General features: G+C 47.5%; 2 protein-coding genes across 2 annotated transcripts in view; both read right to left on the reverse strand.

Moving 5' to 3' along the window:
* Nucleotides 1-475: 475 nt before the first annotated feature.
* LOC311340235 (SWI/SNF-related matrix-associated actin-dependent regulator of chromatin subfamily E member 1-like) lies at nucleotides 476-10,994 on the reverse strand. The gene is made up of 11 exons (XM_084465120.1): nucleotides 10,896-10,994; nucleotides 9,685-9,740; nucleotides 9,322-9,362; nucleotides 8,877-8,975; nucleotides 7,824-7,904; nucleotides 7,178-7,309; nucleotides 6,545-6,716; nucleotides 4,467-4,639; nucleotides 3,768-3,869; nucleotides 2,838-3,117; nucleotides 476-2,450 (listed from the first exon to the last, which is right to left on the reverse strand). Exons 2-11 carry the CDS (start codon nucleotides 9,689-9,691, stop codon nucleotides 2,236-2,238), a joined length of 1,302 nt encoding a protein of 433 aa, XP_084321246.1. The 5' UTR covers nucleotides 9,692-9,740; nucleotides 10,896-10,994; the 3' UTR covers nucleotides 476-2,235.
* A 3,941-nt stretch (nucleotides 10,995-14,935) lies between these two features.
* Nucleotides 14,936-24,592, reverse strand: part of LOC311340182 (insulin-like growth factor-binding protein 4) — a gene marked incomplete at its 3' end in the record, with an annotated part of 10,386 nt that continues 729 nt past the window's right edge. The window contains exons 1-4 of the mRNA XM_084465066.1: nucleotides 24,577-24,592; nucleotides 16,743-16,906; nucleotides 16,174-16,299; nucleotides 14,936-15,073 (exon numbers count right to left, since the gene is read on the reverse strand). The exon at nucleotides 24,577-24,592 is cut by the window's right edge and continues 729 nt beyond it. Of these exons, the coding sequence (XP_084321192.1) occupies nucleotides 14,936-15,073; nucleotides 16,174-16,299; nucleotides 16,743-16,906; nucleotides 24,577-24,592 (444 nt within the window). The remainder of the gene's footprint in view (nucleotides 15,074-16,173; nucleotides 16,300-16,742; nucleotides 16,907-24,576) is intronic.

Genomic DNA, 24,592 nt, shown 5'->3' on the forward strand with positions numbered 1-24,592 from the left:
CCATGCTATGACACGATTGGATGATTGTGTTGTGCTGGCCAACATTAACGTTGTATCCAGCGGCAGAGAGTTACAAAGTTACATACAAACAAATCTTGTTTTAACTCCTGACATTGCCTGATTTTGTTAAAAAGAGGAATCAAATGTTCATGGTTATGAACCAGGTGAAAAGTGTTTTTCTTTTAACATTGTGCTTTACCTGTATGTTGGCACAACTGAACAGCAGTACAGTTCAAACAAACTCAAAACAGGAAGACCTGTTTCCCACCACCCCACCCCACCCCACCCCGACCACTTCCCTGACCTTTAGGCTTGCAAGGTGTAGTTCAACTCTGTCTGCAGTGCTGAGGTAGCACCTTCATGCATCAATCAGGTACACAAGATGTCCCCTTCTCATCTGTTCATGTTTAATGGTTCTCACTTTCAAAACAAAGAAAAAGGGCAAACGTGTCTTCTGGGTAAAAAAGTTTATTGATATAAATATGAACAAAAGAATGGTCATTTTAAACACAATGTTTACGAGCAAAGCTTTGGACAACAAAACAAGTGTTGTAGTTTTGTTGTTTTCTTCTGAACATTGCAACATCGATAATGTGTGCATCGTGTAACACTGTGGACATGTTCCAAGCATGCTGCTTGGGGCTTGATTGGCAGCGAGCAAACTCGAGAACAAGGTGGCTGGACGGGTTCAATGGCGTTGATGAGAACGTGACGCACAGGCGCTCAGTCTCAGCCCATACACAAGATAGGATACTATTGCTGGATAATAAATTACACAGAAAAAAAGAAAAAAGCTACTAGTGACCACAAACTCCTGAGACGACACTGTCACTGAATCACCGCCACGGATGCTAAGAGTAAACCAATCATCTTCCACATGAGAGACACCTTACTGCACTCGTCACAATAACCCAACAGAACGGTTCTCGTTTGTTTTTTTAACAGCGACTTCATGCAAAAATAACAACAAAAAGCAGCATTACAGTACAAATGACAAAGTTGAGGATAACACCTTATTTTTATTTTCCCTCTTTTGAAACACACCTAAATTGCAATGATCTGGAGTCAGCCAGATGTAGTGCGTAGAGCGTATGACTGGGAGATATGTGTTGATATTCATGTGCTGTGGCAGGACGGTTTAGAGACTCATTCTAATTGGCCCCCGGCACAAAACAATTGTGTATTCACACGGTGTGGCTGCTGCTATGGCTCACTGCCCCCAGCCAGCGACCTGGGAGAGGAGGAGGGCCGTGCATTGTGGGCCTTCAAGTGCTTCCAACTCCAGGGTTTATTTTTAATCAGGGCTTTGCCTGAAGCCTGGACGCTATGCCTGGAAGCTCCCTTCAGTGGTGGCGGCAGCGGCGGGAATTTCATTGTGGGTGGGCCAAGGAAGTAGTGAGCGAGCGGGCCAAATTGTTTACGCTTCGTCCAGCGTTTCGCATTCATCTAGGTTTCAAGTAAGACACTGCGCCGGCGGAAATAATAATAACGTATAGTTTTCTCCAAACGGGATTCCTCCAGACATCTTTTTCTCCCCCTCAATGTGTCAACCGGAGCCGATGAATCACCTGTCTAAAAACACAAACTCTCGAGACAGGCGTTGGCTGTTGTTGCAGAAGCGTTGCCATGGTTACCCCAGCCGGGGCCGACTCATTGCCGTCTTTGACTCTCCCCCCCCTCCCCCTTCTGTCTCTTTTTTACCCGCTGTTTACACAAGGAAGGCAGGGCCCCCGCTAAAGACCCCCTGCTGGGCTGCATACGACAAGGGCCCCCCCGGAGCATCTGAAGGGCCCCTCACACTGAGACCGATCCCCCAACGAGGGCCCAACTGGGGAGGGACTCAGGGGGGCCCCCACTGGGGAGGGACTCAGAGTGCCCCCACTGGGGAGGGACTCAGCGGGGCCCCCACTGGGGAGTGTCTTGGCCCTCACGCCTTCCTGTGTTCAGCTGTGATTGGCTCCGCTGCAATTGGCTCAGGGTTTCTGATTGGTCGACAAGTGTACCGGTTAACACCATGAAAGTGCAGTATTTAAATCAGCTTTTACGAAGGGGCGACGTGACTGCAAACGCTTCAAAATGATTGTGACCGCGCCGCCGCCACCGCCAGCGCCGCACTCTAAAGCTAAAGATGCTAACTGGGGGGCGTGTTCGGCAAGATGGAGCCCGTCGGGATGGAGGTGGTGACGGGGGTTGAGATGCTACTGTGCAGAGCGTTACAGATGAGGTGGTGGCTGCTCAGTGGGCCACTCGGCCCCGGGGGGGTCCCGGGCCCTCGGGGGCCTGCTCGCTGGGCGGCGCGTCCTCGGTCTGGGCTGAGGTGGTCTCCGAGCCTGTGTTGCTGTCACTGGTGCCCTCCTCCATGGCTCCCTCGTGGACGCTGTCCTTGTCCTCCGAGGCCGCCTCCTCGCCGCCGCCGCCGCCACCGGGCTGGGACTCCGCCTCCTGCTTCACTGGAGGAGGAGGAGGGGGAGGGGGAGGAGAACGAGAGTTAAGACACGCAGCCGTCATAGTGAGAACAGGATTCTCTCCTCACGGTACGACACATCTCTAAATGGTAAATGGACTGTGTTTAGCGCTTTTCTACCCAGTGGCCACTCAAAGCACTTTACAATATTACCTAACATTCACCCATTCATGCACACATTCACACACCAACGGTGGTGTCAACCACGCAAGGCGACAGCCAGCTCGTCAGGAGCAGTCAGGGTGAGGATGTCTTGCTCAGTGACACCTCCACACTCAAGTAGGAGGGGATCGAACCAGCAACCTTCCAGCCAACCCGATCTACCTCCAGAACCATCTCTACGCTGTCTGTGCACGGTGCCGGTTTTTTTTACCCGTGGCGTCCGCGGCGCCGGGCTCTGCCTCCTCTCCGTCCTTGACGCCGTCGGCGTCGGCGTCGTCGTCCGTGGCGTTCTGCGGCGGCTTGCCCCCGCCGTGCGTGGCGCAGACGTGCTTCTCCTCCTCCGCTAGCACGCAGGTGGGGGCCTCCCGCGCCCCCGGCTCCGCCCCCGCCTCCTTGTCCCGCTCCGCCAGGCGCCGGCGGGACGCCTCCTCCGCCGCGGAGATCTCAGCGGAGATCTTCTCCATGTCCACCTCCACCTTCAGACAGCACAGCTGGGGGGAGGGTGGGGGGGGGTCGGATCAATAAGTCTTCTTTTACGAGCTCAAAGAATAACATGCGAAAAGGTCACAAGGATCACGTGAAATAAGAATAACAGCAATGTCAACGCTACACAAGGAACGGTTTCACTCAGCTTTGGTTTGGTTTTGGAAAATTATATGCTTTCATGTTTCGCTTCTGCTTTTAACATATTGGGATCATTCAAGGGTGTCGCAATTGTGAAATATAAAGCTGAGCAGAGGAAAATAAAGAAAGAAAGAAAGAAAGAAGGAAAGAAGGAAAGAAGGAAAGAAGGAAAGAAAGAAATAAAGAAAGTGAGTGTTGGAGGAGAGCCTGTTGGCTTGTCTTGCTTCAGGAGGTGTGTGTAGAGGGGGGAACAGTGCCACCTACTCATGTGAAAAGGTCACTGCACTGAGAAACACTGCGCAGCGTTCCGCTTCACCACAACTCCATAATATGGTCCACAAATTGTGAACGACGATGACAGCTAGGTGTTTGCCAACACATGTGGCCGACGTTAGCAGCAGCTGCTGGCCAGGACGCAGCTCTCGCCTTCCAAACAGCCCGGCTCCACTCTTTCGAGCAAACATCTGCAAACACCAACCAGCGACGTGTAAAAAAAAAAAGAGCGATTCCTTCTTACCCTTTTCAACTCGCTGGTGAAGGACTCGGTGGCCTCGATGAATTTCCTCTTCTTGTCCTGGTGCCGGTCCTCAATCTGCAGAAGCTCCGCCTCCAGCTTCCTCTGTTACCCGCCCGGAGACACATGGGCGCCAGTCAGACCCCGCCTCCGCACCGCCTGACCCCCGCCCACACCGCGACCACGACCACCATCAACACGCCTACACTACCACCACCACCACCCTCACGAACATCATCGCCATCACAACCAAAGCCCACACCACCACCCCAACCATGCCCACCACCATCACCATCACCATGGCATTTAAAAAATAGTACTTAGCATTGTGCAGCGTCTTATCCTAGCTATCTTTGTTGTATACAGGAAATGGGTTAACCTAACAATTATATTAAAGATATTCTCTATGAATATCTTTACTCTACCAACATATATTGTTGTTTTGTAATTATTGTTTTGCAAGTCACTGTGGATAAAAGCGTCCTAAATGTAAATCAAATGAAAATCACCAACACCACCACAGCCAGACGACCACCACCACCACCACCACCACCACAGCCAGACGACCACCAGCACCACCACCACCACCACAGCCAGACGACCACCAGCACCACCAGCACCACCACAGCCAGACGACCACCACCACTGAGGGACCACTAAACAGAGGGAGCGGGGAAGCATGCAGAAGCCCCCCCACCGTACCTGGTGCACCATGAGCGACTGGACCTGCCTCTTCAGCACCTGCATGCGGGCCGTGGTCACCACCGAGCGCACGTCCGGCACCACGCTCTCGCTCAGGATCTCGCTGATCAGCCGGTGGTTGCGCTGGAAGCGGGCGGTGGCCGAGTGCTTCACCGTGAAACCGTCGTCGTAGTCTGGGGGAGGGAGGAGGGAGCAGGGGGGAGGGAGGAGGGAGAAGAGGACGAGGGAGGAGGGAGGAGAGGGTGAGGAGGACCGTCAGAGCCGCTGGGTTTCTCGCCCTGCCCGCGTTCCCGAACCGAACGACAAATTTTTCCACATAATAAGTCCCCATTACTTAAGGACTTATTATTTGGAAATATTGGACATTGTACCTGTGTATAATTCTTTACTTGAAATCCCAAAACGGTCTCTTAATTGTCTGTAAATTGTGCGTTTTGATTGTATGAAACATAGGTTTTGCCTGCTCTATGCTGCCCTCTTGGCCAGGTCTCTCTTGAAAAAGAGATTTTAACCTCAATGAGACTTTTACCTGGTTAAATAAAGGTTAAAAGAAATAATTTAAAAAAAAAGGGTTGGGGTTGGGTATGGCTGTTATATAGTTTTTTGTCGGGCCAGAACAGGGGAGACAAACAAAGGTCTTGTAGGGTCATCACATGCAGGTCTGAATAGGAACAGGGCGGTATAGGGAGTAGCACTATAATGAAGTTTGAGGATTAACCCTGCTGGAGCCTAACCACAGGGGGGTTAGGCTCCTCCTTCACTTGTTGTTTTGGACAGTGATGGGAGTCTTACATCGACGAAGATGATGATGATGGGGATCAGGGAGATGTTTTGCCAGACGGACAATACTGGCAAACAAGGGAAAAACAACACCGTTTTAGGTCGTTTTATTAGGACGTTTTTGGCAATAAAAAGAAAACCGCACAATTACACCAGCCTCGTCCTTCAGGGTGAATTATGTAACACATCCATCTATCAAAGGAAAAACTTTTCATGTCTACTTATTGCTACTGGCATACAAAAATATATGTTTCGATGTAGGAAAAAAGATCCACACATTTAGGGCTGGTCTTTATAAACTCATGGGGACGATTACTACATTTACACAGAGGCAAGTATAGGTCATTATGTCCAATTTGACCATAATGAAAAACAGATCCCTCCGTGTTATGAGTGGGGCAAAACCCTACGTCTAAATGCAGACTACAAACGGCAATCCTGCAACAAATGCTAATGTTATAATGCTTTGTTATGAAATAAACGTTAGTCACATAAACCTGAACAAAGTTGCGAATAGACATGTAAACAAGCGCGCACTGCTGCTGATCTCGTTGCTGTTTTTACCTATGCCTCCCAAACATGGCAACAACGAAGGCCTAAGTGCCTGTCTTGGGGAAGGTCAGACGCCCACAGGCGGTCTATTATGGGTGTTAATGCATACACATCATGCCCCTGACTTTTCCTAATTAAACTGATCTTACAATTGCATGCAATCATGGCTATTGCCCGGTGTCGTCCATCAGGAACACTCCAAGTTAGAATAAGAAACACATTAGAGTTTTAGTGCCTACGTTTATTTAAGACTGCTAGCTATTCCAACAGCTAATATCACAAGTTCTCTGCTTAAACGCTGGTAGCGTCCTTAATTCCAAACTGGTCAAGTCGTTCAAGTAGCCCTCAAACATCCAGCCATCGTTTTCTGGAGGAGGGGGAGGGGGCAACTAGATAAGAGAGAGGCTCTGGTGTGGGGACTGGCAGCGATGTGGCTGTAGGACTATGGAGAGTATGTGTGCATGCACGCATGCAGCGTGTGTGTGCATGCTCGAATATGTGTATGTGTGTGTGTTTGTATGTGTTTGTGAGTATGTGCATTCGGTCCCATGGCTTTGTACATGTGCACAAGTGTGTGTGTGTGTATGTATTTGTGTGTATGAGTTGATGTGTGTGGCACTGTGTGTGTGTGTGTTTGTGTATATGGGCACGTGTGTGCGTGTGCATGCGCGTGCGTGTCTGTAAGTGCATGTGCGTGTGCAAGCCTGTGAAACATCTGGGGAGGCCATCTCGCCACAGTCCCTCACCATCTGGGTCGTCGGCTGGCTGGATGCTCATGTAGGGCTCTCCTTTGTCCTGCCGCGACTGCCTCTGTCGGCTCTCCTCCTCCAGGGCCGCCTCCGCTCGGCTCTTGGCTGTCACGTAGGCCAGGTACGCCGGGGAGTTGTGGTACGCCTTCATGCTCTCGTTGTACTCGATCTACAGCGGGAGACGCGGCAGCAATGACCAGGGGGCAGGGGAGAGAGACAATTACATTTGGGGAATTTAGCAGATGCTGCCAGCGACAGCCAGCTCGTCAGGAGCAGTCGTGGTGAGGCGTCTTGCTCAGGGACACCTCGACACTCAGCTAGGCGGAGCCGGGGATCAAACTAGCAACCTTCCGGTTACCAGCCAACCCGCTACGCCTCCTGAGCTAAGCCGAGGTACACAGAAGGGCAGTAGACGGGCCGACACAAAAACATGCGGTTCCCCTGGGTGCCATCATTCTGCCTCCATCACACGCTGGGAGCAGAAGAGTGTGTTTGCTCAGAGGTGTGAGGTAGGAAGGAATGGAGGAACCAGAGGGACCCATAACTGTGGGAGACACTTTCTTACTGGTAACCAGTCAACATCCCAACAAAACCCCCACTTCAAAACTCCCTCATTAGAGGAAAACCAACCTTCTCTGCTTCGTAGTCGTTCAGATAATCTTGTTTCTCCTCATCAGTTAGGTCCCTCCACATGCCACCGATTATCTTCCCAATTTCCCAGAGCTTCAGATCGGGGTTGGAGGCTTTCACTTGATCCCAAACCTGGTGATGAGAACCAGACATGGGCACAGGGACGGATGGGACCGGAGGGGCTGCAAATCTCTCGGCTAGAGAGGTCACAAACCAGAAGAGGCCGTGCGATTTGAGCTATGTCTCAGAGTTGATAAAAACACAGTTAAGTGTGTGCTGCAGTCTGGATGGCTACCTTTAAACCGCTCTCTTCCACCATGATTGAATCAGAATCAGAATCGCTTTTATTACATTCCTATTATACAAGTAAAACGAGTAAAATGATTATGCTTGGTACCTCAACAGCAACATAGCAGCAACAATACAATATAAAGTAAATAGATAAGTAAAAATAAGAATATGTCAAAATAAGTCAAAATAAGTCAAAATAAAAAAGGTAAAAGGCGTGTAGGCCGACACAGATTCATGTATTACCAAGGACATGGCAATTCGCGTGTGGCTGCGTTTCATTGAAAACCAATCGGTGCCCTGGTGATTGACGATGCCCACGGCGTGAACCACAAGGGGTACCTCTTCCTGCTCTTACCTTCCGGCTGTATCTCATGTAGGGCATCAGAGGCTTGTCAGGGGGTTTTGGCGGCTTTGGGATGTTTATTCCAGAGGTATTCTGGGAAGTATTACAAATGTTTTGTGGTTAAGACAAGGCGCATGCTGGATCCGGAAATGACTGGATAATAACAGAAGCCGTGTTGCATTCACTTGCTAAGCAGAATGACTCCATGCTTTAATGACACACAAAAAAGGGAAAACGTTCACGCATCAGTCATCCCTAGTAACTTATATTAACCCGCTTTAATTAAAAGGAGGTTTAAACCCTAACCAGAAGTCGGGAACCCCATAGGGTGTGATGAATTTGCACTGACCAGCGGAAAATGGTCCAAAAAAATAAAAGAAAGTCAGAGTGAAGCTGAGAATTGCCCACTGCGAGACATAATGCCATTATTAGACTCAGTCAACCACAACTGCAGCAGGCAGGGCCTTAATTACTGCTCAGAAGCCCACACCATGCTGGGTAGCGGGTCTGGGGTGCCATGGCAACGCGGATGGCATGGGCTGCTTAGAATGGGGGGGGGGGTTAGGTAGCAGTGCAGACACTGAAAGGCGGGCGGAATCTGAACGCACATAGATGGAATTTCGTTGACCCAGTCTGCACTATAATGAAGGCAAGTAGGCAACATTGCGTAACACCACGTTCAATAAGGTCTGCTAGTGGAACACAGTCATCTAATTGACCTATGACCGGGTGTCTATCATTTTAATTTGTATTCTTTCTCTTGCTTTCGTTACACAACATGACACTGTCAGACCTCCTAAGAACAAAGTATAACTCTACTTTTGGAGCGAATGAATGGCGGCACAGCTGTTAAAAATACTGTTTTTTATTCCATGGTAACAAAAACCCTGTATTTTTAACAGCTGTGTGCCTATTCATTCTCCGAAAGTAGAGTTATACTTTGTTCTTAGGAGGTCTGAGGGTGTCATGTTGTGTTACACTGGGAGGAGAATGACAGCCAGATTTGACCTTGCCTTTGATTGTGGGTCACCTTGTTTTCCTCTAGGTTAATATTCATACCGTTACCCGACTGTTGCTGCCTTGGCTCCCTCCCAGTCTGTAGTTGTTGTAGGCCAGGTGGCTGTATGGGTTGTACCCCACAAATCCGGCAGTGTTGGGAATTTGCTGATGAGGTCGAATGAGATAGGGACACGAAGAAGAGATGGCAGAGAGGGTATGAGCAGCCGATACAAACCAATGGGAAGGAGATGCTGGACTGTATGTACTCGCTTTGGATAAAAGCGTCTACTAAATGCCCTAAATCTAAATCTAAATCTATGATAAAGGAAATAATCCTTTAGCAGTAGTCCATTCAATATATATATTTTTTTACTGTTTTTTTTTTTACTTAAAAATGCATAATGGCTACATGATGCATTCAAAAATATTTATTTTTGAAATGGCAAAAACGATTTAATTGAGTAGATTCGTTAGACCCAAAGTACAAGCCGAGGTCCAGTTATATACTTACAGTTGTTGGGGCTGGGGGAGGGGGCGGGGCATAGGGCCTTTCTGTTGTGATGGAAACGTGGAAAAGGACGTCAACATAAGTAGTTCTCCAGAACTTTTATACTCATGTCAGTTAAAACATGTGTACTTTACACGGTGGATGTAAAGAAATATAAAACAATACTAATATAATAATCATAATAATAATACAAATTATAATAATAACAAATAATAACTAATAAATAATAATAATAACATTGTTATATAATAATAGTTATATAATATTAATAATATAATCATACATCTAACATTCCCTATTGTATAATGAGTGTAATGATGGTCAACTTGCAGGTTCAGCAAAGCTTGACTTCATCCATTTGCTTACTTGACATCTTCACAGGGAGCAGTAGAGATCAGTCTACTCTACTCCATTCATTGGATCTGAAATAAAACACATTTTGTAGCAACAACTGTAACATGATGGATTGATAAGATTCATTCTATCCCCGGTTCGCCCATAAAGAATATATTAGCTGTTCTGTATTGTAAGCATTAGCTTGGTGTTGTTAGCCTGTCGCTTTTTAGCTATTCTCTATATTGCGTTAGCTTGGTGACGTTAGCCTGTCGCTATATTAACTCTTCTGTGTGTATTGATTAGCATGGTAGCGTTAGCCTCGGCTATACGTATTGTGAGCTTTAGCTTGGCAGCGTTAGCCTCGGCTATACGTCTTGTGAGAATTAGCTTGGCAACGTTAGCCTCTGCTATACGTGTTGTGGGCATTTTAGCTCAGCGCGTTAGCCTCGGTTATACGTGTTGTGAGCGTTACCCAGGCAGCGCTAGCCTCGGCTATACGTATTGTGAGCGTTAGCTTGGCAGCGTTAGCCTCTGCTATACGTATTGTGAGCGTTAGCTTGGCAGCGTTAGCCTCTGCTATACGTATTGTGAGCGTTAGCTCGGCGCGTTAGCCTCGGCTATACGTACTGTGAGCGTTAGCTCGGCGCGTTAGCCTCGGCTATACGTACTGTGAGCGTTAGCTCGGCGCGTTTCGCTCCACGCAGTCTAGGATGATAACAGCGGGGTTCAGGTGGACCGTGTCCCCGGCTTACCGAGTTCAAGATAGGATATGTTGTTTGTTTATGTGTACGACGAATCACGTTTATTAAACGTGTATTATTTAAGGTTTGTTAGTGGTTTAATGTAGTAATTGTGATTTATTGTGATTTTCTATTCGTTTTGATAGCAGCGTGTGTGTACATCTGGGTAAGCGCAGCTGGATGGGGGTCTTCATGCCTGTCTGACAGCTTGACGGGCAGCTGTCAGTATGTAATGACGGACAGGTTAATCCCGACCGTGGTGTCTAGACTTCAGACGTATCGTGATGTATTGTCCACATCATCGTGCAGTAGTGCGACCCACAAGGTTTTACTGTTATTAGACCAGAGGCTACTGAACAGCTAGTTAGCATAGCCACCACAATAAAAAAAATCTATCTAAAAGGAATCTTTATGACGTGCAACGGCATGCAACGTTAAGTCTTATACCTCCAAAAAAAGATTTGCATGCAATGTTATTCCATCGCTGCAGGAAAGACTCACCCTATTAGGGCTTCGCCCGGACCCCGGTTATTGTCGGCGTTATGGTTTCACCAGGCTAACCAGGAGGAGAGACAGTCCCCACAACACTCTGGTGAAACGGGGTCCACTCGTAAGATTCCCACAGAATCTTCCAGAACTGCACCCCCACCCACCCTCCTCATTACGGATGTGCTTAGCCCCGGGTGATGGTGTGTGCAGCCTGCTCTGAACCTCCACCCGTCCGTCATGTATTGGGTTTGCAAAACTCGTTTTTTCGTTCAGCGTCGCCGTTTTGAGGTTTTATATGAAACGCGATCATATCGGCGTAAAGCCCCCCGAAAAGAGGATGATCCGTGTTTGACTCTTGAGTGACAGGCGATGATCACTCAATAAGCTGATCGACATTGCAGAGCCACACTTGTTGACGTCGCTTTGCGTTGTATGGACGGTGTTACGTCACATCAAATATCCACATTTGGCCACACGTGTGTTTCTCATAATACATTTTACATCGCTTTAACAATACCTTATTCAATAAGGAACGTTATTGCTTATGCAACGTAATAACAGAAAAGCAGCTGTGTGGGCAGCTATGCCAACACGGTTTGTTAACATAATGTGCTTCTATTCACTACTCTATTGTGTTAAGATTAAGAAGTGACATACTTTGCATTCTTGCCTACACCTCTTAAGCTGCACATGCCAATAGTTGTAATAGTGTACTACCTAACAATAACATTGTAAAGCCTCAAGGATGTGTCCTACATAGGTCAATTGTGTAATATGGGTCAGGCTGTCATCTTAATGCTGATTTTTGTGTAAACAGCCTGCAGATAATGATTTGCCAAACCATGCCAGGTCATACCCGAACATGGACCCAGGAGGTGGGACAGGAACAGGGATGTTGGTGGCATGCATGGCCGTTTTGGGATAGGGTAGGGGTCACAAAACTTGTGTAAGCTTGTGTAAGCTTAACACTATCGAGTCTCCCCAGGCCCAGCTGTGGTATTCTGGGCGCCTGGGGGGAAACATAGGGCCCTGTGATATTTTGAATCAAGCGGAGGAATATTCGTAAAGCTGTGATTCCTGCGCAAATTCAAAACCCAGTTCTGGCTAAGCCCTTAGAGCTCCTCAGAATGGACCCAGGCAGTGGAAGTAAGCGGCCTTGAATGTTTGCTCTGCTGCTGGACGCAGGAGATATTTTTAGCGGGCCCGGAAAAACCCGTCGTCACGTTGTATCATTCCAAAGTTTTTATTCCCAGACAGATTTGTTTTCATCACTAACTTATACCTGAATGTGCCCATTCAGATGTGTTGTTTACTTGTCGTATGTGTCATGTTTGTTGTTGTTGCATTCACGTGTTCCATGTATATTTATGTTCACTAACTCTTTTTTTTAGATCTAAAGCTAAAAAGTGCAGAGATTAAATTATTGTATGCAAAAACATGATCTGATGGTAAACATCACACATTTTAGCATTCGGTTGATTGGTGCAAAGCTTTATAATGTCTCTCATCGACAAATGCACCTACACAGTGTAGCAGTTTGATGTAAACACTGATGTACACTGAACAAGGTACAATGCAAATCGCACGTGCACACTACTGTTCACCCTCATGTATAGTGTGCGTCATAACATAGGCAGTCTTGTAGCTGTCACATCGTTTTACTGTCATCTCCTGAATCGGTACAATATAGTTAATCCATACAGCCCATAGGCCATTCCCTACGGTGGAAGGAGCTGTCACTTAACTATCATGGAAATAACCGTCAAATCAAAGCTAGAGCGTAGCAAATCAATAGCTTTAAATGTAATGTCAAATGTAAATATTGATTGACTTCCGATTGATTTTGTTTAGTTGTTTTTTTTATTTCAATACTAAAATGCATATGTCTGTTCATGCCAATGCCTGTTTGTGGACTGCCCTTATGCCCTATCACAAACTTTGTTATGTTTGTTGTTGATTTTATGTTTGCCTATATTAAATCTTATGACATGTTATGGGGTTAAAACCCTTCAGTGATGTAGGTCTAGCTAGTTTTTGTGTTTTTTAAACCTCGATGGTATGGTTTAACAAAGTACTTTAAGGAGGTTCTGTTATACTTTGAATAACCCCACAACTATTAACTTCACTTGCACATTCATATTTTAGTATGAAAAAAAAAACGCTCCTTGCTTCAGGAACATTCTTATTTATATTTCGCTGCAAAACCAACAGTTCCCGTCTCACCATGCCTGACCCCTGTTTCTGAGAAAAACCTCAGGGTCCTATTGTTGACGTGTCGGGCTCCCACAGTCACAACAGCACGTCTTGAGAGAACGAGAGTAGCGAATGATTCGTATCAATTCAGTACTTAACAACAAAGAGCTGTTGTAAGCCTCACTCGCCCACCGCACGTATAATGATCGTTTTTCCACATGTTTTTCCCTTTCCACTGAACTCCGAGCCAACAAGTTATTAAGAACCCCACACTGGAGCTATCGTCGCCGACCCTGCTAAGCTTAGAGGCTGCTGGGGCCAATTAGCAACCTTGTTCTAAGTGGACGGGATCTGGGAGTCGAACACGCTATCATTTTTGCATGATGACGAACAGAGGAAACACTTTGGCCAGCGTTGAACATGTTCGTTTAATAACCGTGAAAATTGAAAGCTGACGGACAGATTTACCTACCTACTTTCACAACAGCCTCGAACTCTGCGTTAAAATTGTGGAGTTGAAGTGTGTTTCTTATTTCTCACGCTTGACATTATTTGTGTTTCAAACTAATTTCTTGTCCTGGTTGTGCTGTGTCCCTTGTTGAGCACTTTGCGGTTTCTGTTTTGTATGCTGTGTGTAATTAAAGTGGGATTGATGATTGCATTTCTGTTTTTGGTTTGTGAGAGTGGATGCAGTATGGTAAATATTGTTACATATACACAACTTCATGGAAAAATGTTAATACTGCATAAGTAGCTCACTGACAGCTATGACAACACGATGGCAACACTTCGGCAGCACGTCATCACGTTAAATGTTTGTTATTTCTAGATGTAACATCAACATTTATTTTTTCCAAACAGAAGACATGCAAGGTTACCTCAATGCTCAAAAACGTTGTTCACTAGTGAGACCGTAACAAATGGGGAGAAGGATCCTTTAAATTTTTATTTTTAACATTAAAAACAGTTATAACATCATACTCAAAACAAAAATCAAGAGCATCCTTATTCATACTGATTTTGTTCTTACTAAAAATGTGTTGAAGTTCGAATATGCATTAAAAGGCAAAAATACAGAAGTTGTCGTTTCTTTTTTTGTTAGTTAGCTGTCCTGTTCTATCGGTGGTTGTTTTGCACAACCAGGTTATAGAACCATAAAACTGCTTTTGTGTGCCAAGGATTGTGTCGGGCAGCCAACCTGTACTGGGCTGGCTGTATATTTACACAAACAGTAGAATGGTGCTGGCATCCATTGGCTAGCCAGATCAACCTATCAGGGGAGTGCATAGCCCTATTCCACCTGGACCCTTAACGGAAAGGGAAGAAAGGCCGTCTGCAGATGATGATCCTCTTAAAAATGAATTACTATTATGTTACTGTGGTCTGTTGGCTCTTCTCTCAAGGATGCACGTCAGACTTCAGTAAATAAAGAAAATACCTATTATCTCAAATGTTCTATCTGGGGGGGAAACTCTTCTGCCACTAGTCACTTTAAATGCGAACACACTGTCTAAAGCATATTTGTCTGGGTTTAAATAGTAAAAAATACACACGAAAGTGCGCCAAATAATCATAGAGATCACATGAACTCACACGCAGAGTAAAAACATACATAGACCAAGAACACAACTTTATTTGCTTTTTTTTAATTTTTAGGTCTATTTCGTTCTTTAGTTTTTTTTGCCGTCTCAAGGTCCATGGGCCCCAAGGTAAATGTGGTTAAGTCCTGTCCTCATATAGTAGGTATTCTAATCAGCACCAGTAGAAACTGTGTGTGTGTTCCATCTCACCCCACCCACCACCATGCCATCTTCTCTCCCTCCCTCCCTCCCTCCCTCCCTCCTTCCCTCCCTCCGGTCTCACACCCTCAGGGTAGCGGTCATCAGCTGGTGGCAATCCAGTTCCCCTCGGAGCTCCAGTGGTCCGGGGAGCCTGAGGCCCGTCTTCTGGTCCACACACCAGCACTTCCCTCGCTGTCCGTCACGAGCTGGGTGGCACTGGGGTGTTTAAAAACAAGAAAAAGGATGTGGGATGTTATTTACATTGGCCATGCTTCCGCACATGGGCCAGTATTTAACATGCTGAGGGGGAAGCCTGTGTTTGTTTGTGTGGTGCTGCGGGTCTTTTAGTGGGAGCAGCAGCTAGCCGGCCGCGTTTGGCAGGGGTTCCCGGGCCGTGCGGTCGTTCCGTCCGACGCGAGACAGTTATAAGGTGCTGAGGGAAACGCACCACATCTGTCGTCCGCTCGCTCCCGCCCCTGAGTCTCTTGGGCAATTTCAAAACATCCTTTTTTGAGACCGGTTTAAGCCCTTCCAGTTAAACCGACTATACCATGAAAAGATTCCCCCACTGGTTCTCTCCTGACCCGGGCTCTGCTCGCCCTTTGGTACCACAAAGTTTTACCATAGTGCAATTATAGTAAAACAGTAAACACATGCCTTTGAATCGGCCTTAGAACTACGCCCTATAAAAGCCCTGCAGACGGGCGGTTTAGCTGTGTTGCCCAATCAGATCCTGGAGACCTGGGGCTTTTGGAAAAAGGTCTGCTTTTATCACACACTCGCCTTCTGCTGCTTTGATTGCACATGTGCCTCTCTGCTTCTCTCACGCAGCCTTATCTGCCTCTCTGGCCTCTCCGTTCTACTCGCTCTCTCCTGTGAGCGCCAGTTGCTTAAAAAAGGCTGAGCACCAAAAGCAGAAAGGTCATCCAACACGTAATAGCATCCACCCTTGCTGATGGAGGTATTATTGTTAAAACAATTGTATGGGGGTTTAAAGAGCAATAAATGTCTGCTCATTGGCCGGCTCTCCCGCCCGACCCCAGTGCGTTTCAAGAAACCCTGTGAGCCGACCCTGAGCTGGTGGGTCTGTTTTCATCTCTCTTGGATCACCAGATGATGAAGCACTCCAGAGCTTCATTGCTAGGGCTGCAGTTGAAGGATGAAAATGTGCTTTTAGGCTACAAACCCAGACAGAGATGGAAGGATCTGTACCTAATGTGTAATAACATCCAGTTCCCTGTCCCTACGTCAATAGTTTAACTGAATCGTTTTGGATGTGCCGTTCATATTATGAAAGTGCCTCATCAGTTACAGACCTGTTTGGTGTGGAAATCTCCATTTTTGTCACAGTTGGGTATAGGGAAGGAGTAGAGGTCTTCGTGCGTACGAGTGTTCGATGCCAGCCTGTCGAGCGCCCTTTGAAGCTCGGCACGGCACGGAGCCTGTGGAGAGGGGGGGGGGAAACAAAAGCATTGTGGCCCGCTTGGTAATGACTCGGCTCTCCTTCTCTATAAACCTCGTCGTTTCCATTCCCTCGTTTGTCACCAGATATGATATTCCCCCATCGGAAAACAAGGAGAGAGAGAGAGAGAGACGAAAAAAAATAACAAACATCGAGACACAATTGTAAGCACATGTTCTGGGCAAACGTTCAACATTCTTTTGTTTTTGTGTTTGGTTTTCTTTGTTAAGCGGGGACTCGGGGAAGGGGTCTCTCTTGTCATGCTATTGCGCAAACCAGAGGGTAAATAAAACACAAAGTACGATTTGCCAACAGCGTCATTGGGAATAGCGTGTCCCCGGTTTGGGAGTCGGTGTGTGTGTGTGTGTGTGTGTGTGTGTGTGTGTGTGTGTGTGTGTTGGAAGGACAGACTGTGCTCCTTACCAGCGAGGCCCTGGGGTCTTCCCTGGCATTGTTGCTCCTCTGGTTGGTCGATTTGGGAGGGTGGCGAGCCAGGGTCTTCTGTATGCAGCGCTTGTCCTGCAGACTGCACCGGATATTGCTGTTGTTGGGATGCTCAGGGATGATCTCATCCTGCCGAGTCATGGCTGTAGAAAAAAGAGTGGCGGACCGTCGTTAAGAAGCACGCAGATGTGGGTCACAGTTGTGTTGTGTTGTGCGTCGTAGGAGGAGGACAGACATTTGTGTACTTCCCTCCCCGTCATGTGATGTGTAAGAGTGGCAGGTTCAGTCGGTCATCAACTTAACTATGAAATTTAGAAAAATAGCTATCGCTACTGCTCCCCCCCTCTCTCTCTCTCTCTCTCCCTCTCTCTCTCCCCCTCTCTCTGTGTTTCCCTCTCTCTCTCTCTCTCTCTCTCTCTCTCTGTCTCTCTCTCCCTCCCTTGCCCTCTCTCTCTCTCCTCTTCTCCCCAGCTCGTACAGCTGAACACACAGTGTTGAAATGTAGGCTAGAAAACAAGGCCAGGTTAACCTTAAGGACACAGAGGAACGGCTCTCTGGGAGGTCATCTCTTACTCTTTTTTTCCCGTCCTGGCACTTTTATTCCTTCCCGACAACGGTACTGTATCCAGCCCCCCAACAGGGTTCAGGCATTTTAAACGTTACCACATTCGGCCCTGCCTGTGCTGCTCTGCCCACGTTTGTCACTGTGCCACAATCACCTTCTGCATCCCTGTAATCCTGAGGTTCTGTTGCCCTGCAGGCATCCAGCTGCTTCCTCCGAAACCCCCTCTGACCTCTTCCTCCCCCGTCTCCCCCCACAGCACCTCACCTCACCCCACAACACAACACCACTCTCCCCCTCCCTGGTATTGACACCCATACAGGGCCTGCTCCTCCAGGGTACCAGGGGGGGAAGGACTGGGCCCCGGATGTGAGGTGTTGGAGTCGGTGTGATGTGTGCGTGTGTACTGTACTGTAGCGTGTGCGGCGTTTTCTGTGGTGTGGTGTTTCACCTGCCTCCCGTCTGTGAAGGCAGCCAGCAGTGCCTTGTTCCTAAATGGCCATTCGTTTCACCACTGTGATCCATACGTCTCTGAGTCTCTGTTATTCAAGTTTCAGCGTCGCTGTTTCATTTGTAGTTGTTTCATCATAATAAACACATTTGACTGATGCTTATACCAAGCATAAGAATTGTACTCTTGTATACAATACGATGTAACAAAAGCAATTCTCATTGATTCTGATGATACTTTGGTATAAAGCACGCTTCATAGATCGATAAACTGATTCTAGTGCTTGACTTATTTGAACATTAGAGCCATGTGGTTTTTGCAGCCCGTTTTTTTGCACAGAGGTCTGCACCGTCCTGCTAATGCAGAGCTCTGCAGGATTCCTGAAGTCTGTTTGTCGTTTTAGTGCTGTTCCTCTTATCCTTGCCCATCAGCACTTTCTTCCACCAGCGAGGTTTCAGCTGCTTCCCTGATCCCAAGTCCTCCTTTTTTTCCTCTCTCCTCACGCTTTCTCTCAGAGTTGCCCCCTGCGTACCAGCCAAGGTCATGTGTCTGTTGGTCAGGGGGGCCGTGTCCTGTTTGCTGCCATTGTGGTCTTCCTGTGAGGAAGTGGCCACATCTCGGTGGGCTTCCGTCAGAAGCAGGGCGACACAGGCGACTGGGTTCCTAACAAGCTGATAGGTGGAGCCCAGCAGCTTACAATGTACAGCCCAGAAACAAAGTTGCAGGTGTACAGCGAGTTCAATAGATCAAATCGGAAGGAGAAAGGAGAAAGTCTGTTCTAGTTCAAGTCAAGTTCATTCAATTCAATTGTATTTTTATAGCCCTTAATCACCAGTACAGTCTCAAAGAGCTTAACAGGCCGTATATTTATGGCACCCCCTGACCCTAGCCCCCAGAGGGAAAGAAAAACTCCCTTAATTAGCCTCACGGCAAGGTATTGGGTTCTTGGTGAAGTATTTAGCGGCGTACTTGGCAAAGTATTTAGCGGTAATGATAACATCGTCAAATTAATATTTATATGGATATTTGTGCAACATTTCTTCTCAAATTAAGCTATTTTTTATAGTGCTCTCGACTCCTCATCTGCTCAGAGTAACTAGCAATCCCTTAAGTCTATACTAAATCGATCTTAGGGTTTAATTGCGTGGGCCAATAGCAGCGTGGTGGGGGTCTCCACCAGCGACCCCTATATGTGGGTATGATGAATGTACCGGGGTGTTTGTGGGGCCGGTGAGTTATCATATTGTGTTATTCTGGCTCCGTTTCAGGGCCAACATATTTTCTCCGAATTGGAGATTTTGAGAAAATACACTTAGTCTGTGTGGCCAGCCTTCAGCCTTATGGGCAAGTGCCGCTGTTCTGCAGTTAAAGTACATTCGTATTGCATTATATAACCGTATTAAACTGTTATCCAGTCATCAACTTTTAACAGGAAAGAGGAACGCAAATTGAATCCAGAAGAAAAACTATCGCAGTGCATTCAGCATTGGGTATGCATTTCCACGGTGTGGAAAACCTCTAACCCACGTTAGAAAAAGCCTTATCAAAAAACATCCCGACCAAAAACATTTGGCCTCCAACTATCTAGTAGATGCATCAGATGTCTGGTCTGCTGCCTCATTCCTGTTTTCTTTGGGAGGAAAACATGTCCTCGGGCATTTTGCACTGCGCAAACACTGGAAATTGAATCGTATTTTTTAAGTCGGCCGTGCTCCACAGGGATATGACCTCTGTGGTAACAATTCCTTGTTACCTATTTCAACAGCAGACTTGCAACACCAGACTTGGTGAAAACAACCCACGGTTTGAGAACCATCTACCAATCCTTTTAAAAGTGGCATTTTAAATATATTTTAAGACTGTGCTTCTTTTCGTCCAAATAGCATACATGCTATAATAAATTGTATTTATTTATACATGTGTTTTTAAAATCAAATAATAAATAACCACGATATCATCAGTTCCATGTTCTATGATGTCGTATATCAGCAGGTTAAACGTCAAGAGGTCTGTTGCACTACTGCTCACAGCTTGCCGTCATAAAAAGCTCAAGAAATGTTGCCAGCTTTCCTTCTACTGCCGTGTGAATTCACACAGCCTTCCAAGATGAAGGACATGTTATTGCCTGGGGACAAGGTCCAATTGTTTGTCTACCTCCGCAGCCCCAACATCAGAAGGTGGTCCCTGCCCATTCTGAGAATACAATTAGCTAATAACATTAAGTCCGGGCGTCACACATCCAGCTGTCTAAATGTGCAACAGAACCCAAAGTAAGCAAATACACACTGCATCGGCGGACATCTGCTGCGGAGGACTTCGAGGAAAATCTACGTTGGGAACAAACGGAGCAACGCCACATCTTAGATCACTTAATAATCTCTTTCTATTTTTTTAAAGACACTGCAAAGCATTTCCTCATACATCGCACGTTGTGAGAGAGACCTTAGATGGTTTGCGCCTCAATGTTGCATTTAATCAGCCTCAGGTGTGGAGCGAGGTTTTTACTCTGTGGAAGAACTTGGCAGACGCCCCCTCGTTCGATTTACCACCGCCGGTGCCTCAAGGTGAAGCGGTTTTGCATACCTGACATCTGTATCTGTTTTTAAGATGACATGCAAGTTACAGTTTAAGAGAAACATTGCAATATAACCCCGGGTGGGGACTCATCTGGAAGGTTTTAATGACGCGCAGAGCGTGCAAGGTGATTTATTCGGCTTATGAAGATAAAGACTTTGAATATCACAACGCTGTAAGAAGTTACGCTGTGTTCTGGAAAATGTGAGTTGTTGCTACGGCGATATGAAAGAACAACTTCAGCCGGGATAGTATAATAGAATTCAGTTGCATTTCTACTGCAGTTAATCATTTTGCATTTTCTTGTTTGAAAGCGCAGTGCTTTTATAGTGCATTTATTCTTGATATACATTGCATGAACGTTTGCATCTTATTCTATTGTATTTAATTTCAATTTTAAGCACAGAAATACAGAGTATGTCACGCAAACATTTCACTGCACATCCTGTATGAGTATGTGACAAATAAAAACATTTGAATCTTGAATCTTGAGCTGAATACATTGAAACAAATATGAAAGCTCTTCTGACATTAAAATCGACCGGACCATACAGATCATGCAGATTCTCATCGGGGATGAGTATGACACAACAGCCTTTAGCTACGCTGCGACAATAGCACAACACATCTGTCCGTGTTGCTGATGTGGCAAAACGTTCCGCACATCGTCACGTGTTTCGGATTTTGCCCGGAATGGGAATGATGGTTTCCTAAAAGAAGCCCCTCTTCTATTTTTATCTGGTCGGTTGGCTGTTGCTAAGAGTGTGGCAGCGTGGGGCTTGCCTCCACGAGCAGGCACACACCATCGCCTTAATAATTCATAGGAGCGGTGCATGCACCACACTGCTACATCCTCCCTTGTGCTTGAGACACAGTGGCTCTAGACGTCTCCCCCCGACTCCCCTCCCCCCCCCCCCCCCCCCCCAACTCCTCGTCTGCCCTCGCCAGGGTTTACATTAAACATTCTTAAACGAGCAGGCCGGTGGCGCGGCCCGCGAGTATTGATATACAGAGAGATTTACGGGGCACGGCGGCCATGCTTTGTTATGACAAATTCCAGGAGGTAACAAGGAGCCGTGACTCACACAGAACAGGGGCTCCGGGACACGCACAAACACACACAAGGACACACACACAGACGCACATCAACACACACAAACAGACACAGATGCATACACACCAAAACACACACACACACACACACACACACTCGCATACACACACTCGCACACACACACACACACACACACACACACACACACACACACACACACACACACACACACGCATACACACCAACACACACACACACACACACACACACACACACACACACACATACATACATACATACATGCCTGCACACACACACACACACACACACAAAGTAACAAAAAGTAAAAACTTTAGGACTTTGTTCCACTGGTGCCCCACCCCGTAGAACGGCAACAAGGCTTCACGTTTTCATTCTGCACCCCCATTCTGTCGCCGACCATCGGACCGGCCGGCCACCAAAGCCCCGGTAAATAAGGCCTGGAGATATTGTGGAAGATGAACCACTGTGAGCGGGTGTGTGGAGACGGGCCAGACCCAGCGACAGCCTCTCCTCTTTGAGTGGCGCTCGGACCAGTCTTCCCCTTTCTTCCCCTGTTCCTTTCAGGCCCGCTGTGCACCCCTAACCTTAGTGCTACACATGGGAGCAGAGGACTCTCGTCTCTGGCTCTCTGGCAACCGCAGCGCTGATGAGCTAATGCTCCGAGGAACTGGACACAGTGGGCGACGCGCTGAAAGGCTTGTAAGAGGGGTAGGGTTTGTGTGTGTGTGTGTGTGTGTGTGTGTGTGTGTGTGTGTTTGCATGTGTGTGTGTGTGTGTGTGCGCGCGTGCGCGCGCGCGTGTGTGTGTGTGTGTGTATAAGTGGGGGGAAGGGAGGAGGGGGGGTGTCAGAGAAAACAGATGCTGCAATAGAGAAAGAATCCATGGGAGTTTCAAGTCTACTAAGTGGATCCAAAACTTTTGCAGCAGATTCTGCCCTCGTCAATGACCCCTCACTCTGCATAGCCGCGGCTCTGTGAAACTGATCTGCTGTTCGCATTCACTGACGCTGAGCTGCATGTTGAAGCGTTGTGCTGAACAATGACAAAGTACGCACTTATTGTATGTCATACTTAGTTATAAAGTACTTAGATGTGTAGCATCTTATCCTAGCTATCTTTGTTGTATACGGGGAATGGGTTAAGCGATTGTTAGTGCTTGGCACTTGTTTCTATGAACATCCTTACTCTACCGACAGCGATATATTGTTGTTTCACCTTCTTTCACCTTCTTCTGACAAATGTACTTATTGTAAGTCGCTTTGGATAAAAGCGTCTGCTAAATGCCCTAAAAGTGTAAGTAATAGATGACCTGGCCACGCGTGGACGTGCCTGCTTTGGTTGTGTAACATTTCAAACAGATGACGCTCATAAATCTCACAAACACAAACAGGCTGATGGATGGTCCCTGCCGCGTTGCAGAACGGGCTCAGACAGATGTTTGGAGCGGCTCACGCGAGCCGTTCTTCGGGGACAATAGTCGACGTGTTTAGGAGTGTGCCTGCTCCAACAGGAAGCTCAGCCAGGACACTGAGAGCTCCATCCATCGACCATGTGGCCAAGTTGATACAGAGAGAGTGTGTGTGTGTGTGTCTGTGTGTGTGTGTGTGTGTGTGTGTCTGTGTGTGTGTGTGTGTGTGTGTGTGTGTGTGTGTGTGTCTGTGTGTGTGGGGGTTTGCGCGAGACCGATAAATGTCCAGAGATAGACTAGCTACAGAAATAGATTAAAACGGAACAGTGTGATTAAGACGTCTTTGGTTGTCAGGGAGAATACATCCGCAGCCTGGCCCGGGGAGAGGAGGTGGGACGAGGAGGTGTGTGGAGGAGGAGGAGGATGAGGAGGAGGAGGAGAGGGAGGAGGAGGGGGAGAGGGGGCAACGGTGGAAGAGCACCAAGTGAATTACTGATTGCAGGGAGCTCTAATAGCTTTCAAACTGGCCACTCTCCATTACGGAGTTGTTTCAGGCAGACAGACAGGCATCTTTTATGACCTCCTTGCATCACACACACACATACACACACACACACCCATAGACTATATCTATGTGCACAGACATAACCTCAATATTGCATTCCTTCCCACACAATTGAACCATCTGTGCACATAAACAACCATTTGCCGACTAGGTGAAATCAACACTAGGTTTAACAGACGTGTGTCCACACAGACACACAGACACAGGGGAACACAGAGGCAGGACTCCTGCTCTGTGGGTCTGTCAACCAGGACAGGAGCGGCATGCCTCTGTCTGAGTCCTGCGCAGCATCCCCGCAGCTCAGCTCCTGTAGCTCAGCAGGAGATCATATAGGGACGGCATGTCCTCACCGGCAGGACATGCATTAGAGGTGCACGTGCATGGGTGTGTGTGCGTGTGTGTGTGTGTGTGTGTGTGTGTGTGTGCATGTGTATGCATGTGTGCATGATCATGCTTGATTGTGTGTGTGTGTGTGTGTGTGTGTGTGCATACTTGCATTCGGGTGCAGGGCTTTGTGTGTTTGTGTGTGTTTCTGTGTGTGTGTGTGTGTGTGTGTGTCAGTGTGCGTGTGGCAGTGCGTGCGAGTGTGTGTACGAGTGGATGTGTGCGACAGTGTACAAGTGTGTATGTGTGTGTGTGTGTGTGTGTGTGTGTGTGTGCGTGCATTCTGCTGCGGGGGATTAGCTGAGATTAGGATCAACAAGCAGCACATTGTCATACCCCTCCCTGACCGGGCCGAGCCCAGGTGAGGGCGCAGGGCGCGCGGAGGGAGAACATTCTTCACAAGCGGGCCCAGAGGAACACACACAGGGCCCACCACGTAACAACACCTTCCACCGGCCACGCATTCCTCCCAGCGGGCCGGCCGGGGCGCTCTGCTGCTACTGGCTGACCGACTCTGTGTCACCCAGGAGGGGGGTGTCTCTGACCCGCGACCTGACCCCGTGTGCGGTGGTGCATGAGGAGGCGCACTCGCTCAGGACCTTGTATAATGAATCTACCGATGGGGGGGGAATGCATGCGATTCACACACACACACACACACACACACACACACACACACACACACACACACAGACGCACGCACACACACTGGACTGGGCGGCGGTGCGCGCCAGCTATGACCCCTCTCCTCTCCCTTTCTCCGCTCCCCCTCACCTGAGTTCTCCTCCAG

Source organism: Micromesistius poutassou (genome assembly GCF_964030765.1).
Source record: "Micromesistius poutassou genome assembly, chromosome: 3".
Taxonomy (NCBI): Eukaryota; Metazoa; Chordata; class Actinopteri; order Gadiformes; family Gadidae; genus Micromesistius; species Micromesistius poutassou.